Source organism: Gymnoscopelus microlampas (genome assembly GCF_963454915.1).
Source record: "Gymnoscopelus microlampas genome assembly, chromosome: 16".
Taxonomy (NCBI): Eukaryota; Metazoa; Chordata; class Actinopteri; order Myctophiformes; family Myctophidae; genus Gymnoscopelus; species Gymnoscopelus microlampas.
In genome coordinates, this window is record NC_139953.1 from 27,854,589 (window position 1) to 27,870,012 (window position 15,424).

At 40.7% G+C, this 15,424-nt stretch overlaps 1 protein-coding gene across 1 annotated transcript in view; it reads left to right on the forward strand.

Annotated features, from left to right (window-relative positions):
• The window catches only part of LOC311063337 (uncharacterized protein), an 18,920-nt gene extending 12,932 nt beyond the window's left edge, over positions 1-5,988 (forward strand). The window contains exon 4 of the mRNA XM_084082722.1: positions 1,095-5,988. Within this exon, the coding sequence (XP_083938848.1) occupies positions 1,095-1,211 (117 nt within the window). The 3' untranslated portion in view covers positions 1,212-5,988. The remainder of the gene's footprint in view (positions 1-1,094) is intronic.
• Positions 5,989-15,424: the final 9,436 nt, after the last annotated feature.

The window sequence follows — 15,424 nt, forward strand, 5'->3', positions numbered from 1 at the left end:
GTGTGGCAGACACGTTTCCCAGAAAACACAAGCTACTGTTGTGGAAACATCCAAGCCGCTCATATGTCATGTGGCCTAAGCGACAGGGCTTACCGCAGCTCACAGGGGTTTTACCTCAAAAACATTACGTCATGAGGAAATCAAAAAGAGTGTAGACATAAACAGAACGGTGGGGTGTCTGGTGGCTCAGCCAGGTAGTGCATAGAAATGCTCCTAGTGAGCATGTGGACCCAAGTTCGAGTCCGACCCGTCTTGTCTCATACAGTATGCCTCACATCTATCTCTGCCCATAGTTTCTTGTCTCTCTACATTGATATGTCTGAATTTTCTGCAATAAAGAATAACATGCCCAAAACAAACATTTGTTTTTATTATTTCACCAATACCATAAAATAGTTAATAGTTAATTGCAAGTTATTCCAGTGTTGCGGTCCAGATTGTCACCTTTTGATTTTGATCTGGACTTGGGGATAAGACCTAAACCATTTATTTATTTAAAATGATCAACAACATTTATACTAAATTAAACTGAAAGCTTGTTAAAACCATAACTGCTGCAGATGTGAAAGCGTTTGCAATAGTCAATACAAGGACAGAGACAGACATGCCAGCGAAGGAAAGAAAGGACATTTCCAAAGATGAAGCATATAAGTGAACTGTTTGGACTCGGTTCTTAAATTACAAATAATAAAAAGAAAGAATAGATAATGACTCCCACATTTTTTGACAGAATTTTTGGTGTTGTAATTGGTGGGCTGAATAAAACAACTTCAGGTTCATTCAGCAGAAGAAGGTTTTGGCCCATGGCCATCCACAATGTAATGTCTGCTTAATTACATAGTTTAGATTTTGGAATCAAGGCCGTTTTTTACCCCTGGTACATAAATCATTTCTGCTCATCTGGTCAAGTAGTTGGTTCTTGTTGTTTTTGTCTGTGGTTTGAAAATGGACAATTGTAAAATGGCTTCAGTACAGAGTAGGTTGTTTAAGAAAAAAGCGTGTTTACAAGTGTAGATTAAAAACACTATGACGTTGCAAACATGACTCCACTCACTGATACTAAAATCCCCATGCATTTTGTTCCTTTGTTACAGTTCCTGAGGCACCAGAGAGTACATCTACCGATGTGGATGCGCCTTCCAATGGCACTGTTTGGCTTCCTGTTTCCACGACAGCCTATTGTCCCCCGTTTGAGAGGAGAACAGAGATGAAGGGAATCCTGCAGGGTCCTTGCCTTGGCCCTCTTTGTTTTTTTCCCTTCAGAAATGAGGACCAGAACACTGAGATGGCACTGTAAGATGGAACACGGGTTTGGATTTCCTTTCATTTTTGTAAATGAAGTTGAGATGAAGAAAACGCTCGTCACCGCTGGACGGAGACTTGGTTGCTTTTTTTTTTTTCTTCTTTTTTCGTCTCTCCAAGAAGAAGCCATTGCATTTGAAGAGATATTTTCGAAATATTTGTAAGATTACCTATTTTGTACATTAAATTGCTCTTCTTATTTGGTATCTTATGTCTTGAAGGACCTCCATCAGTCCAGGGAATGCCTTATTCTCTCCTGCCACAGTTCATACTTATTTGCATAAAGGAAATCATAAGTAAGGGATGAATTTAGGATTAGGGGCCTCTTTTTGGGAACAACTGTGGACATGGACATTAATGTGCTGAAGTTACTGACTCAATGACATACAAGGCACATTTCTGATGTATTCTCTGAATAACCGAAAAACCCTTGTACTTAACCTTAACTGTTCCACACTGGTTTGTTTCAAAATGGTCAAAAGAGTTTCTGTGGTGTTATGCTGGTGTTGCACTGTTGGTCATTTTAGATGTCTCACCGGCCTTAACTGAAGATGAACCCATGTCTTTCACTGGCATTATCCATCAGCAATGTACAATACCACTCATGTTTAAAGTGGCTTCAATTACCCATTTTGTCTTTTGATTTCAAGGATAGATGTACGTGTACTTGAATTTAGATGTACTAAAGATCCTAAGATATTGATCTGCTTTCAATCAAATAACCTCAAGACCTGAACTCGTAACGGTGATTTGAGAATTTGTGTTTGAGCATTATTCTTATGATTCGTGGTCACATGCTTCTGTCTGTGTACATCCTGAATCTACAATCTGAAGTAATTTTGAAACCAAATACCCAAGCACAAATTTATCAAACTGGAACAAAGTCTCACTTGTGAGATTTACAATCAGGGAAATCAGGGAACAATCAAGACAGCTGAAAAGCTTTAGATAAATTATTTAATTTTCTCAAGCTTTTCAGGATTTATTCCTCTGGCTTGACTGACAATCGCAATTGATCTCACTGCAGTATATGCATCAGCTGTATTATGGGTCAGCTGTGAAAGTTATGTGCATTTCGGTGTTAATGGAGCAATATTTAAGCCAGTGGAAAAGGTGAAATCTTATGCCTTATTTATACTTGGTTGCACGACAGTGTGCAAACCAAGTATAAATCAGGGTTTAGGGATCAACTGCATTTACAATCAAATTGACATCTATGAGAACACAAATTAATTATCAAAATAGGTTCTTTGAACAATGTGTTCTCAATTAAAAGCATTATCTTTTCTTTCACGATTAGCCTACAGTACACCATTTTGTTACAGGAATTACTTTTGGCTTCAAATTCAGACCCCATTAAAAAAGCATTTTGTTTTGTGTTGATTATTAATTTTCACAGCAGTCGCAACTCGCTGTCTAAAGCACTGATTAATAGTTATGTACTACTATGTGCAACTCAAGATTGTCCTTCTTTTCTAGAAAGACCTTGTCAAAGTGCATTTGTTTTCACCAAACTGCCAGTGGTACCATTCAACTTGACTGAGAACTTAGTAAAGAGAGCCTCTGATGTGCTCCTGAACGTTTTTCTTTTCTTTTCTTTTTACCACAACATGTCTGGATATTTCAGAGAGCTCGCGCTGCATCCCTGTATGATGACTGCCAGCATTTTGCGATGACACAGCCACTGTTTTTCAATGTAAAGAAGTAAATAATAAGGTCTTTAAGGAAATGGAACATTTATGTTTTAGAGAGATTTATCAATAGATGTATGATTTTAATCTATTGTAAATTGGTAATATGGATATGTTTGAAGACACTGATGTTTTTCTTTTTTTTTTATATGTTCTTTTTTTTATTATTATTCTGGGAGTTGATGAAACGTCTTGGACGATGTAGTGGCTGGTGCTGAACAAACAATCGGGTGATAGCAGAAAGTTAGCACCCTTTCCAAAGCTTTTTCACCTTTTACTCTTTAACCACATGAACCCTAGCATCCCCATTCTGTGCAAGTCATAATAAGTGAACATTCGGCAAAAAAAAATGCAGATCTACTGTACAACCTCACAACAGGTAGCAACGTGACGCGTTGTGACCTGAGGTTATACATCAGCTGTTTTCAGCACGAGATTTGGTGTAGAGGGAAAAAAGGTGGGGACCACTGAAGTGTATAGGGTTTAAGTGGTTAATGCTCAGAAAACGTTGCAGCGAGTTACAGATGGTCAGGATGTTTTTGGATTACATAGCTGAACCAAAAACTTGTTTCCTGCAATACACTGAACGCTGAGCCAATAGAAGTCGTTGTGACTCGCTTGTTTTCGGTCCAAGGTCTCACACTCCCACTCTTTCTCCGTTCATCTGACTACTCCCTGGCAAGCCTGTTCAATTCTATTTTGTTTTGTTTTTTGTTAAAATAATTTATTCTAATTTATTGTGTGTATATTTGCTCAGTGCTACTGTATAGATGCTATCTCAGTGTGTACAGTCGGTTTCTTCTCATTGTCGACGTGCGGTTCAGTTGTGTTTTGTGCGCCGAGAGGTTGGACTAAAGCCATGTGCCTCGTGTGTTCTCTCACAAGCTGTTGTGAGTCCTTACAAAATCACATGAACAACAGACAATCAAATGTACAAAATGTGCCTTGTGAGCGACAGACCTGCCACATGATCATCCACACTCGCCATAGTTATCTAAAGACAATGGCCTTGGGCTTTCTGAAATCAACATAATATAACAGTGGGGGCAGTGTTGCATGTTTTGCCCTCCATGCCACACAGTAAAATCCCAAGTGTTCATTTAACTCTGAGAACGTCCACATGGATCTGTAAGGGTCTATTTGGTTAGATTTGTATGCTCTCAGAGTTACAAATGGATGACACTGAGGATTTTATTGTGTACACACAGTTTATTTACCCATAGACGCTCACCAGGCACAGGGGCAAACTTTGACTTCTGTTATATTCACATGGCAACGTTCACTACATGAAACCTTCTTAATATCGGAAACGACTGTTTGCAATCAATGTGCACTGTAAAGAAAATGTTTTTATACCTGTATATTTTGCGCCTCTCTTTCTACTCCTGTGCTGAACTTCCCCTCTAGATTCTTAAATCTCTTTAAGATCTGTAATATGCTGGATTGACCTAGCTTGGCTAGGATTCTGTGCTTTATTATCTATAATCTAGTAGGGCTGTGGGTTAATGTTGTAAGGAGCAATGGAATGAGCCACCATGGTGCCCAGTATTATTTGTATCTGAGATGGGGTTGTACAGTTACTCAATAGGTATGATGTTGCTCTGAAGCCTGACCCAGGGTACGGTCACACACGCATGTGACAGAAACAAGTCCAGTTCACATCTTCCATTCTATGTGAGTAAAGGGTTCGAGCTTCTAACTGGCGCATTTGTCAAGCCACGCGTGGAGCTTCAACTTTGTTGAACTTTGACGTGTTTCTGCATTGGCCGGTCCCCTGCCATTGTGCTTGGGTGACTGTACCCTTATACTTTGTCGTATGACGGTGTCATGTGCCAGAAATAACAGATCTATAAGTTCACAACGCGTCGTAATGAGTTTTAGGTCTGCTACCTTAGGCGCGAGACACGATGGAGGATATGTTAAGCATGAGCCTATCATTACCAACCACTGCTGCAGCCCCAAGTGAAGAAAAAAATGTTATATGTTCAACCTTCAGTGTCTTGAATATCAAATTTATTGATTCGGTTCTTTTGAATATCCAAGAAAGAGTGCATCTTAACTGTTAAGTGCTGTGATTTGGTGTTTTTATACATAAAACATAAATTTGCCGCAGCTATTGTTATCTTTATAAAATTTATAGCGGATTTTTTCCATGCCTTTTGTAAAAACAGAAAAATAATTACGCGACACAATTTATTGCTTCTTTTTTTTTTACAATTGCTTTTTCAATGTTGTGGCATCTTTTTTTATATATTTTGTTTTCTATTAAAACATTTTGGCAAGTCCGCTGTATCAACTCTCAGTTCAAGGGCTTTTTTTCAATATGTATATGGAGTTAAAAGTGCATGTCCAACATTCCTGACAAATCTGTATCTTAAGGGTTTGAATGTAATGTAATTCAGTGAAAACCACAGTCTCTCTTTTAATACATTAACTGAACCACAGAGCTTATTTCAAACTCCTTGTACACTACGCTGTGAAATCCTGTGTGTTAACTTAACTGAGAGGGTACACATGTAACCAAATTCACCCGTAAGGGTCTCATTTGGTTACATTTATACACTTTCGGTGTTAGTTAGATTTCAACATTTCATAGGACGTTAGTTACATTTGTAACTCTGGTTTTACTGTGTATGCGCTGGGAGTCCTTCTATTCTTTTATCTTCACATTCAGAGGCGGTCTCAAGGATTGCACGCTCATGTGTCCTATGAAGTGAGACCCAGTCCAAATGTAGCAGTTCTGTTAATGCATTGGCTGTGTTGTCTTTGGGACTTCTCTGTCTACTGCACGGTTTTCTCATCAGCATGGGACATGGAGGGTGGATTAGGAAAGGAGCATGGATGAGGGATGTTCGTTTCTTTCTAGTGCAATATGCTGTACATAAGAGCTTGGATCTAGACATCTTATAATTCTGAATTTCAACAGATTTCCTTTGTTGTTAAATGGGTACATTGCTGTTTTATTTCTTCTTTTTTTGTCATTAAAATTTTATGAACATTTCATACGGCTTTGTGTTTTACTGTCTGCTACCTTACTATGAGCAGTGTTAAGCTTTGGTCGTGTGCACCAGACAGACAATAATGAGGATGTCTTTTGAGGATACAGAAAGCTTTACTCAGAAGTAGCAAGAAAAACAGCTTCAAACCACTTGAACCCCTAATCTGGGGCTAACAGTCAGTGAAAATAGTAGATCTACTTGCTCAAGAGTTATTTTCGGCAAAGATATGTATTGTAGAGCAAAAACAGGAGGGGCCCAGTTTATATGTTACAGTATGAGAAATAAAAAAATATAAATAATAAATCCACAAGCTATACTGTAACATATACATTACAGCATTACAATAGTTTCAATTGTAAGCTCAACTAATAATAAAACCTGCTACTCTTGGACTAGCTGATGTGTGCACCAGGATTGTCACGATGGTCTTGCTTCCGAACACCCTCGCTTACACGATGGGGCAAAAATCACAACTGACAGACTCCTTGAACGGTAAACCGTCATGAATAGACACTAGTGTTACTGCTATTGAAAGACCCTGAAAAGTAATTTAGTGCAAACAATGGAGGCGTTTCATAAGTCTTTGAGGCAATGAGTGACATTAGCACTCTTTTGCCCGTGTGTCTCCTTCAGGGGAAAGGTACGACCTTAAATAAGCTGTGATTCACACTTCTGTCACCTGTGTTCTGTGATGATCCCCCCCAGGCAACTGCTTTGTGCAGACTAGGGTATAAGGGAGGGTTACACAGGCATGTGCACATGGGAGTGTGCAGACAGACATGGCCTCAGGAAAATTAAGAACTTATGTTTCCAGAGAGCCGGTCCTGAACCTCACAAAGATATCAGTGCACTTTGTTTATGCAAGTCGGAACATGCAGCACCTGTTCTGTAACTATAATATGGTCACAGTCAGTGTTGATACCACACAGATAATGTCGTTGTTTTTTAAATAAGTGACAATTTAACTGCTTAAACCCTATATATTTAGTTGACTGGAGTCCCCCAGGCTCCCTCCCTTTTTTCCTTTTACACTTAAAGATCTATCTATCTAAATATCTCTGACAAAAATAGCCGATCTACAAGCTCACAACGTGTTGCTACACAGCACTTTGTTTGTTTATTTTAGATCCCCATTAGTGACTGCCTCAGCAGTGACTATTCTTCCTGGGGTCAAACAGTACAATTAAAGAATTACAGTGCAATTTAAAAAATTGACAAGCTAAAATAAAGTAACAATTAAAGATATTAACCATAACCAGAAACAACACATGAATTTAAACAAAAATAGGTAAAAAGAAAATAAATGAACCAGGCCCTGTGAGCTTGTAGATCGGCTGTTTTCACCCATGTTTACCCCAGAATAGGGATGTTAGGGTTCATGTGGTTGAAGTTGTTACCTTTTGGGAATTTACCCACATAGTGCACCCACTGCACCGCACACCCGTTTCTGTGTTCTACAAGCAGTTTGTGTTGTCAATGGGGAGTTATGTTTAAACATAGACACTGAACACAAATCACTGGCTGACAGACTGTACTTGCTCAAGCCCATTATTTGCATAGTGCACTGTGCAAGATGTCTAAAACCAAAGTGAAACAGTCTGCTAAATTGGGATTGTCAGTTTACTTCAGAGAGACGTGCTCACAGTGTTTTTGTACTCTGAATATTCCTCTGAGTTCTCAGTTTGTAACACTGTGCTTGCGATTTATTAGATGTTGACGTGTTTTCAGTCTGGAGTTCTACAGTCCCAGTCATCTTGATGTTGTGATTTAAATGTGTAGGCCTATGAGAAATGTTTCGCTGTTTCCGAGAACTAAATTAACCGGTGCTCATTCAATAATGCATCTAACTCTTGGCAAAATCTCAACAGGGAAATTGTAAGCAGGCCAGTACACATAAACGTTGTTTTCTGCCGAAGAGAAAACACAAGTTCTTTTAATCCTCCTGCAGTTGTAGTTGAGGGATTGGGAACACAACATAATGAAGTAATGCTCAATGCTGACATACCGGTAATCTGTTTGCAGACTACCAAGAGATCAATTTAAACAGAAACGCTTTATACATAACATTCCACATTAAAGATGCAACATGGAGCTCAGACTAAGCATTCCATGGAGACCAATACGCAAAGTTGGTCTATGTTTTAGCTGCTAAACTGTCCTGTGATACCCCTCTACCTCCCTCCCTCTCCCTAAAGCTGAAACCTAGTCTCTTGGGACTGGTGGTAAATACTGATGGGAGTGTACATGTGCGGCTGTGTGTGGTGGTGGTGGTGGTGGTGGTGGTGGGGGTTGTCTGTGGGAAGAAACAGGGAGAGAAGTGGGGGGTGGGGGAGTTGTTGCTTGGCTCAGCACTTTTGTAGACAGCCCTGAAGCTGGCCAAACAAAGGCCTCTCTGTTCCTCCCTCAGGCCAGTCATCGAGGGACACACCCAGTCGATAGCCAAGTGCCTATCTCTGAGGGTCATGCCTCAGCTTCAGTCTGATCTCTGATCGCCTTCGCTCTGTTCCCTTAATGGAAATGATTTAGGGCCAAAATACATTTCTGCATCTTGTGCGATATCATGAACCATCCAGACCTCTCAGTTCATCTGGGACACGTCTGCTTTATGTCCCTAGAATCCGAACTAAATGTGGAGAAGCAGCGTATTGTTTTTATATACCATATTTCTGGAACAAACTACCAGAAAACTGCAGGTCTGTTGCAACTCCCAGTTTTTTAAAACACAAATCTTTTGTTTGTCGTTTTTTCCCCCCTTTTGCTTCTTTTAATTCATTAAAATTAATTAATTATTTCTGTCATTTTACTGTCTTAGTTATTTTTCTACTTCTTGTTTGTTTTTACTGTATTCAAAGTCCTTTTAAAGTGTCCAATCTTAAACCTAAACATTGACATGTAATGTAACAAACCCTACACCTAAACGTTCACATGCAATGTGTCAACTTTGACATGCAACGTATCAACGTGGCATACAGTATAATGTTTCAGTGGTACAGTAACGTTCTTCTATGGCAATTGGGTTGAGTTGTCCATGTTCAATGTTTCCAAGACCAGTGAGTGTTACTGTGGTCCTATGTCACACAAATGTTAGGAAATAAATATTTGCTATAAACATATGTCATAAAATACCCATTTTATTTCTTCTGCAGTTTAAGTGAAGACAAGAATCAACTTATCTCGTGAGCCAAAAAACTGTCAGACTGATCTTACTGACCTCATACAGTTATGTGCTGTAGAGTGCTGACACTTCAATTATCACCTTCTAATGTCTTTTGGTGTCTTACAGAAGATAATGACAATGATATGGGTCAGTGTAGGGTGCATCCTACTGCAGCACGCTGCTCAATAGAATTCACACATTTCTACAGCTACAACAACATCCATGTAACCAGTTGGGCTAATTGCAGATTTGCAGCACCAACCATGAATTCATCTGTAACCACCTGGATTCTAACCTGACTCTTCTCTGTGGGAAACCAAATCTCTCTCTCTCAGCCAAAGGGAAACCCCCCCCCCCCTATTAGATATTAGGCGTATGTGGTACAGGCAGGGTTACTCTGCTACACATGTACACCACTGTACTCGGTACAGTAGCTGTATGTTGCTTTATGTCAGAATGAAACAGCCTCTAAACAGCTATTAAACAGCCTCCTGAAATACTGCAGAGAAACATGAACAGCAACACAGTCTAGTGGAGATCTGTCAGGGACATGATTTAGTTATTCATCGAATGTGACCTACTGTACAAAGCAATTTCCACACAAACAAGCGATATCCATCTGTAGTCTTGTAAGTGTATGCAGTGTCTGAAGCACGCCATGGAGCATCTTTCTCAAAGCAAGAAAAGCATGAATAGGTTATGCAAATCTAGAGGTGTGTGTGTGTGGGGGGGGGGGGGGGTATTACTTTATAGAATACGACGGGTGTGGTTCCATCCTCCGAGGAAATGAATTTCCTGTCCATGGAGAATAGGTCCGACTGGCCTGAAAGGGCACATAATGTCAGGTGCAGCATGTACAGTAACTGGGCCACCGGCTCCAAAGCAGTACTGGTGCAGCTGCAACTGAGGGGAGTGGCTCGGGGGAACTGCGTGATTTCTGTCACAGATCCGCCACTGCTTTATGGACCGTAGTCCGTATAGAACAATTAATGAGTCATTTCCAGACACTTACTGTACCTGTGTAAAGTAAATCATACACTGTGACACTGCAAGTGTATCATTTTGTGGGTTTTTTATTAATTCATAAATGTATTTATTTTCACAGTAGGTCAACTATAATTATGTATTATTACCAGCCAATGCTGTTTGAGGCCGCACTCACTTCCAGAATATGAATACAGATACAAAAGACTTTTCCTGATAGCTGCAGTTGCAGACCCTGTCCCACACCTCCCATCTGATGAAGCTGTGCTCCCCCGTCCCTCATATGCACAGAGCATTTGTCCACCTCCAATGGTAATAAAACTTAATTGTGACCCATGAGTTGAGACATGCCTCCGGGGGGACTTTGTGCGTGGACGACTGACATCGACCATTGTGCGCACCATCTCAGACCCCTCCATCAGGGGACGATAAACACTGAGATGATAAGGGGGTATTTACATGGTGGTGACTGCTGTCTAATTCAAGACAGATGAGGCTTCAGCAGATAGGAAAACAGCTCTCTCTCGGTCTCTCGGTCTCTCGGTCTCTCTGTCTCTCTGTCTCTCTCTCTGTGTCTCTCTCTCTCTCTCTGTCTCTCTCTCTCTCTCTCTCTCTCTCTCTCTCTCTCGAAGGGATTAAGGGTGTGAAATTATCTTAAAAAATGCGTTGCATATTATGCATTGTGCGTTTGCTTTCAGAATCAGTCATTCTATTTACATTTGAGTGATAGCAAGGGGACTTATATTGTAGGAAGGGGTTATTTTCCATGCTTCCAAATTGTACCGTGATGTCAACACATCCTGTTGACAACTCAAAATGTATTTAAACTCAGTATTCAAGAACTCTGTTTCCACAGCATGAGAGAAAGAGAGCTGTGTGTGTGTGTGTGTGTGTGTGTGTGTGTGTGTGTGTGTGTGTGTGTGTGTGTGTGTGTGTGTGTGTGTGAGTGCGTGAGTGCGTGCGTGCGTGCGTGCGTGCGTGCGTGCGTGCGTGCGTGCGTGCGTGCGTGCGTGCGTGCGTGCGTGCGTGCGTGCGCGCGCGCGCGCGCATGAGTGTGCATGTGCATGTTTGTCTATGAGGGTCGTCTATATGTGTGCACTGCGCATGTGTGTTTCTGTGTGTTCAACTTCACAGAGATGATAATCATGCAGGTAGTGAAAAACACCCCATGGTTTTTGTGGTACCTTCTTGCTGTGCATGTACACAGACAGGATATTTATGGCAAGTGTAAGCCTCGTAGAAATGGTGGTATATACGACAGGAACAAAAGAACTGACTAGTTGGGTTATTGCAGGATAAACAAGCAACCAGTGTGTTGTGGACATGACAAAGGACTCTCACAACAATCATACTGTACACGGTCGGTGAGTTAGAAAAGATCGTGCAACCATGAAGAACACACCTTTGTGCAATCAAACTGTCTTATTGACAGTTATGTCTATAAGAAATCCAAGTTGGTAACAACTTGAAAACAAAATCTAATAAAGAAGTCATTCCCTGTATCATCAAGTTGGAGCACAGCTTACACTCAGAGATTAGCTAAGTAGATGAAACAATGTTGCTGCCAATTGTAGGTATAGCTTACAACTATTTTATATGTGTGTGTGCGTGTGCGTGTGCGGGTGTGCAATTCTCACAGTATAACTCAAACAAGGCAGGGGATGTGCTTAGCTACTGAAAGTGTGTTTGGTGTACAGTTGTTTTGAAATATTCATTGTCCTCATACTTTTTTTAAACCTTGTCTTGCTGGATTCTCCCTTTTTGTAAACATGTTTGAGTTTCACTAGAGAGTATTGGGCAGTCTACCAGGTACAGAGAACAAATGCCCTTCTCTCTCTCTCTCTCTCTCTCTCTCTCTGAAACTCTCTCTCCCCCTCTCTCTCTGACACACTCCCTCCCTCTCTCTCCCTCTCCCTCTCTGCCCCCTATGCGGCCCCATGTGGCTTTCAGTCATTATTCATTTCCCTTCATTGGGTTAAACCAGGAGAGTGTCCAACTTACTGTATTAAGCTTCCAGTATAGAGTCAACCTTTTCTTCCAGGCCTCAGTGAACTCTGGACCTTCAAGTGTTTCCCGGGACTCTGAGGAAATTATACTTAGGCTGAGTAAGAGAAACAAAAACAGTGGACGGGAAAGCGATTGTGTTCTGAGGGAAGACATTAGGACTGCTCTCTTTGTTTGTCCATCACATCAAATTACAGCATTAATAGACCTCCTCCTCTGTCTCAGCTGGCAGTGGTGAAAAGCTATACAGTAAAAGACAACAATCAAGAAGTCAATCAATTTGGAAAACAAAACACCCACGTATAATGAATTTAATGCTGCCAAATATACACATAACCGTGTATATTATGAAAGGTGATCCAGACAGCTGAAGATGTTTTTAAATTCTGCTTCATTGTGCATATTTTTATACACCTGAAAAACTAGATCGTCTGCTGCAGTGACCTAAAAACAAAAACAAAAAAACACACAAACAACTTTATTGCCAAGTTAGATATGCGATTTCTTGGTATTTTGTCGTTCTGGCTAAAGGTTACATTCCTGCTTAATGTCTACTAAATGCCTAAATTGTAATAACCAAGGCAGAGTTTGGGTTCTTTGCTGATAAAGTGATAAAGCACCATGCAAGTCGGTGCTGTGAGCATGCTGCATGACTACCAGAGAGGTCAACAGTGCACAGAACCTCAGAGCCACAACTTCAGCCCTCACAGAGCTGGTTGTCATGTTTTGTGTGATCCCAGTCCCTAGCAGTTGCTGCTCTGCTCTGCAGCTGGAAAACTGAGGGATAGAGGTATTGTTTTGTATGTTAACACAGTCTATCCCTCGGAGGTAAAAATAGACCCCATCTCCATTCTCTCGCTGCAGAGCCAGGGAGGGCCCGGCCAAAAACAATATTTGGACATGGCAGCAGATGTCCCCTAACAAGCCCAGTAGGACAGGCCTGTAAGGGGAACTTTTGCCATTGCCATATACTCCGGGGAGAGGGAAGAATAAGATGGAAACAATGTGGTTTACGAGGACACTTGAAATGTGTGTACACTCTTATAGCCTTGAGGGGAGTATGTAATTTACTGGCTTGTATCTCACCTCGGGACACCCAATATGAGGCTTAGATTTATAGATGACGAGGAACCTAACTCATAAAATTAAGTGGGGGCAAGTTCAGGGATCTCACCAAGTGATCTTGGGCTGTATTTGGATCAGCCAGAACACTTGCCCTATGTTTTCTCTCTTTAACTTTTTTTTCTCTCTCACAATTTTTCAGTGTTTTGTGGAATAGTTTTTAAACACTGAAAATATAAAATGGTGGGAAACTGTATTTCCTCTGCCTCTTCCAATGGGGTTTCAATGAGACTTAGTTGTATACCCAACTCTCAACCAAAAGATGATCCAGATCCGTTCTCTATTCATCAATCATACCGTATGTGTACTAAAGTTTTGTACCTAAATATCATTTGGATCACGTATCCCTGCAAATTCTGTCCACATATTGCATGGGAAATTGTGTTTTAGGTCTTTTATCAGGCAAATGTTTTGCGCCATTCATAAAATTGTTTCGGAGCTTTAAACCAGTGTGCGGATGTTTTAACCACTGCACCAACCTTTTTTGATTTTTGCCTTGATGTCCTGCACCCGGCCTAAATACAGGTACACGATGTGCACACAAAGACACAATGTCCACTTCAAAATGTGTTCTAGCCAAGGTGCTGCTCTCATAAACATTGCCCATCATGTATTTGGAAAATATCAGACATTTATGAAACGTAGTAGAATACACTGACCAGTTACAGTATTGGCGATGACACAAGATACTGGCAAAGACAAAGCTATCCACCTTAAAACATAAAACACAATGATGGATGTCTTCACAAATTAAAATTCACCACTGTGAGAAACAGTGAGAACTGACTGTAACCAACTCATTTTGTTTGTTCAATCTATTCATCATGATGAGGCTGATATAGACTTGAAACTCCCCCTGCCAATTCATTTGACATGGAACTGGGCTCTGCCTCTGCACAGCAATAAGCAATAAGTACAGTTTCAATCTGTTTGAGAAATTAAGTCAATAAATCTGGAATAATCTGGCTTTGGTAGCTGAGTCGGTTAGCCAAGAGGAGAGACTGTTGAAAGTTTGGCAGAGCTAACTCCTGAATGAAGATCGCCAGCTAGGTGTTGGGTTGCCCTGAACCGGCAGATCAGTCCCACCTCATTGATCTTCATGCTGTGGAAGTGAGGGAAATTCGAGACCTATCATTGAACTGGAGCTAGATTTTCTTTTTGTTTTGGAAGATTAGCATGATTGTCTTGTTATATCTGATCAAATCTTTCCGCCTAATGTAGCAGTGGTGTAGTTTACATGGTTTGATATACTCTCTGCCTTGAAATGATTATTTCTAGTTGTTAATATTTGCTGCTGTGATCCAACAGCAGGTATTACTGTAAGTTGTTCTTGGCTTCTCCAGACCTGTGTGTCTCCACGACTGAGGTAGCTCTTGGATGCTGACCGAAGACAAGGAGTATGATGACCTAGACAAAATAGTGAACTTGGGGAATTTACAGTGCAGCCGGTCAATCAAACCTGACTGTAATGGAAAATACTCATGTGAATGAACTGTAACAAGCATATCTATCTTATCTCAACAGCTATGCTTATCACAGGTTTTAGACACTGCGCACTATGCACAGCTATGAGATACAGCTTCAGAGGAACCTGCACAGTACAATACATTTTCCAGCGCTTACATGAAAAATCTGCTACACTTTTGCAACACAAAAAGAGAATCCATGGACCCACGTTCTGAAACCAGATCTTGCTTTTAAAAAAAAGAAATGCCATCCTCCAAGTGTCATATATCTGCTCAGACAAACAAAGAGCTGATTTTCCATCTCAATCAGCAGTATCTGCGAGAGAGAGAAACCCACACCACCTCCAGAGAGACTTCCAGACAATAGCCTTTACATCACTGTACTGACCCTTTTCCAAACAGACTCACATCAGGTCCTGAACCTGGAACGCTGCATAGTAAAAGCCTCAGAGTTAAATTAATACAGAGGATTTTACTGTGTGGCTTGACAGTGATTCAAAATGACGTTAAGTAAGAGTCATGAGAGTCAAGAGCACCTCACTGCAAAAGCACAACATAACTTTTCATCCTATTAACCACTTAAGCCTGATCTTGACTTTATTGTATGTCAGTGTCGCGTAGCGAAAATAGCTGATCTATAAGCTCATAGCTTTTTATTTTTATTTCCACCTATAATGACATGGCCAAAATAGGGACACC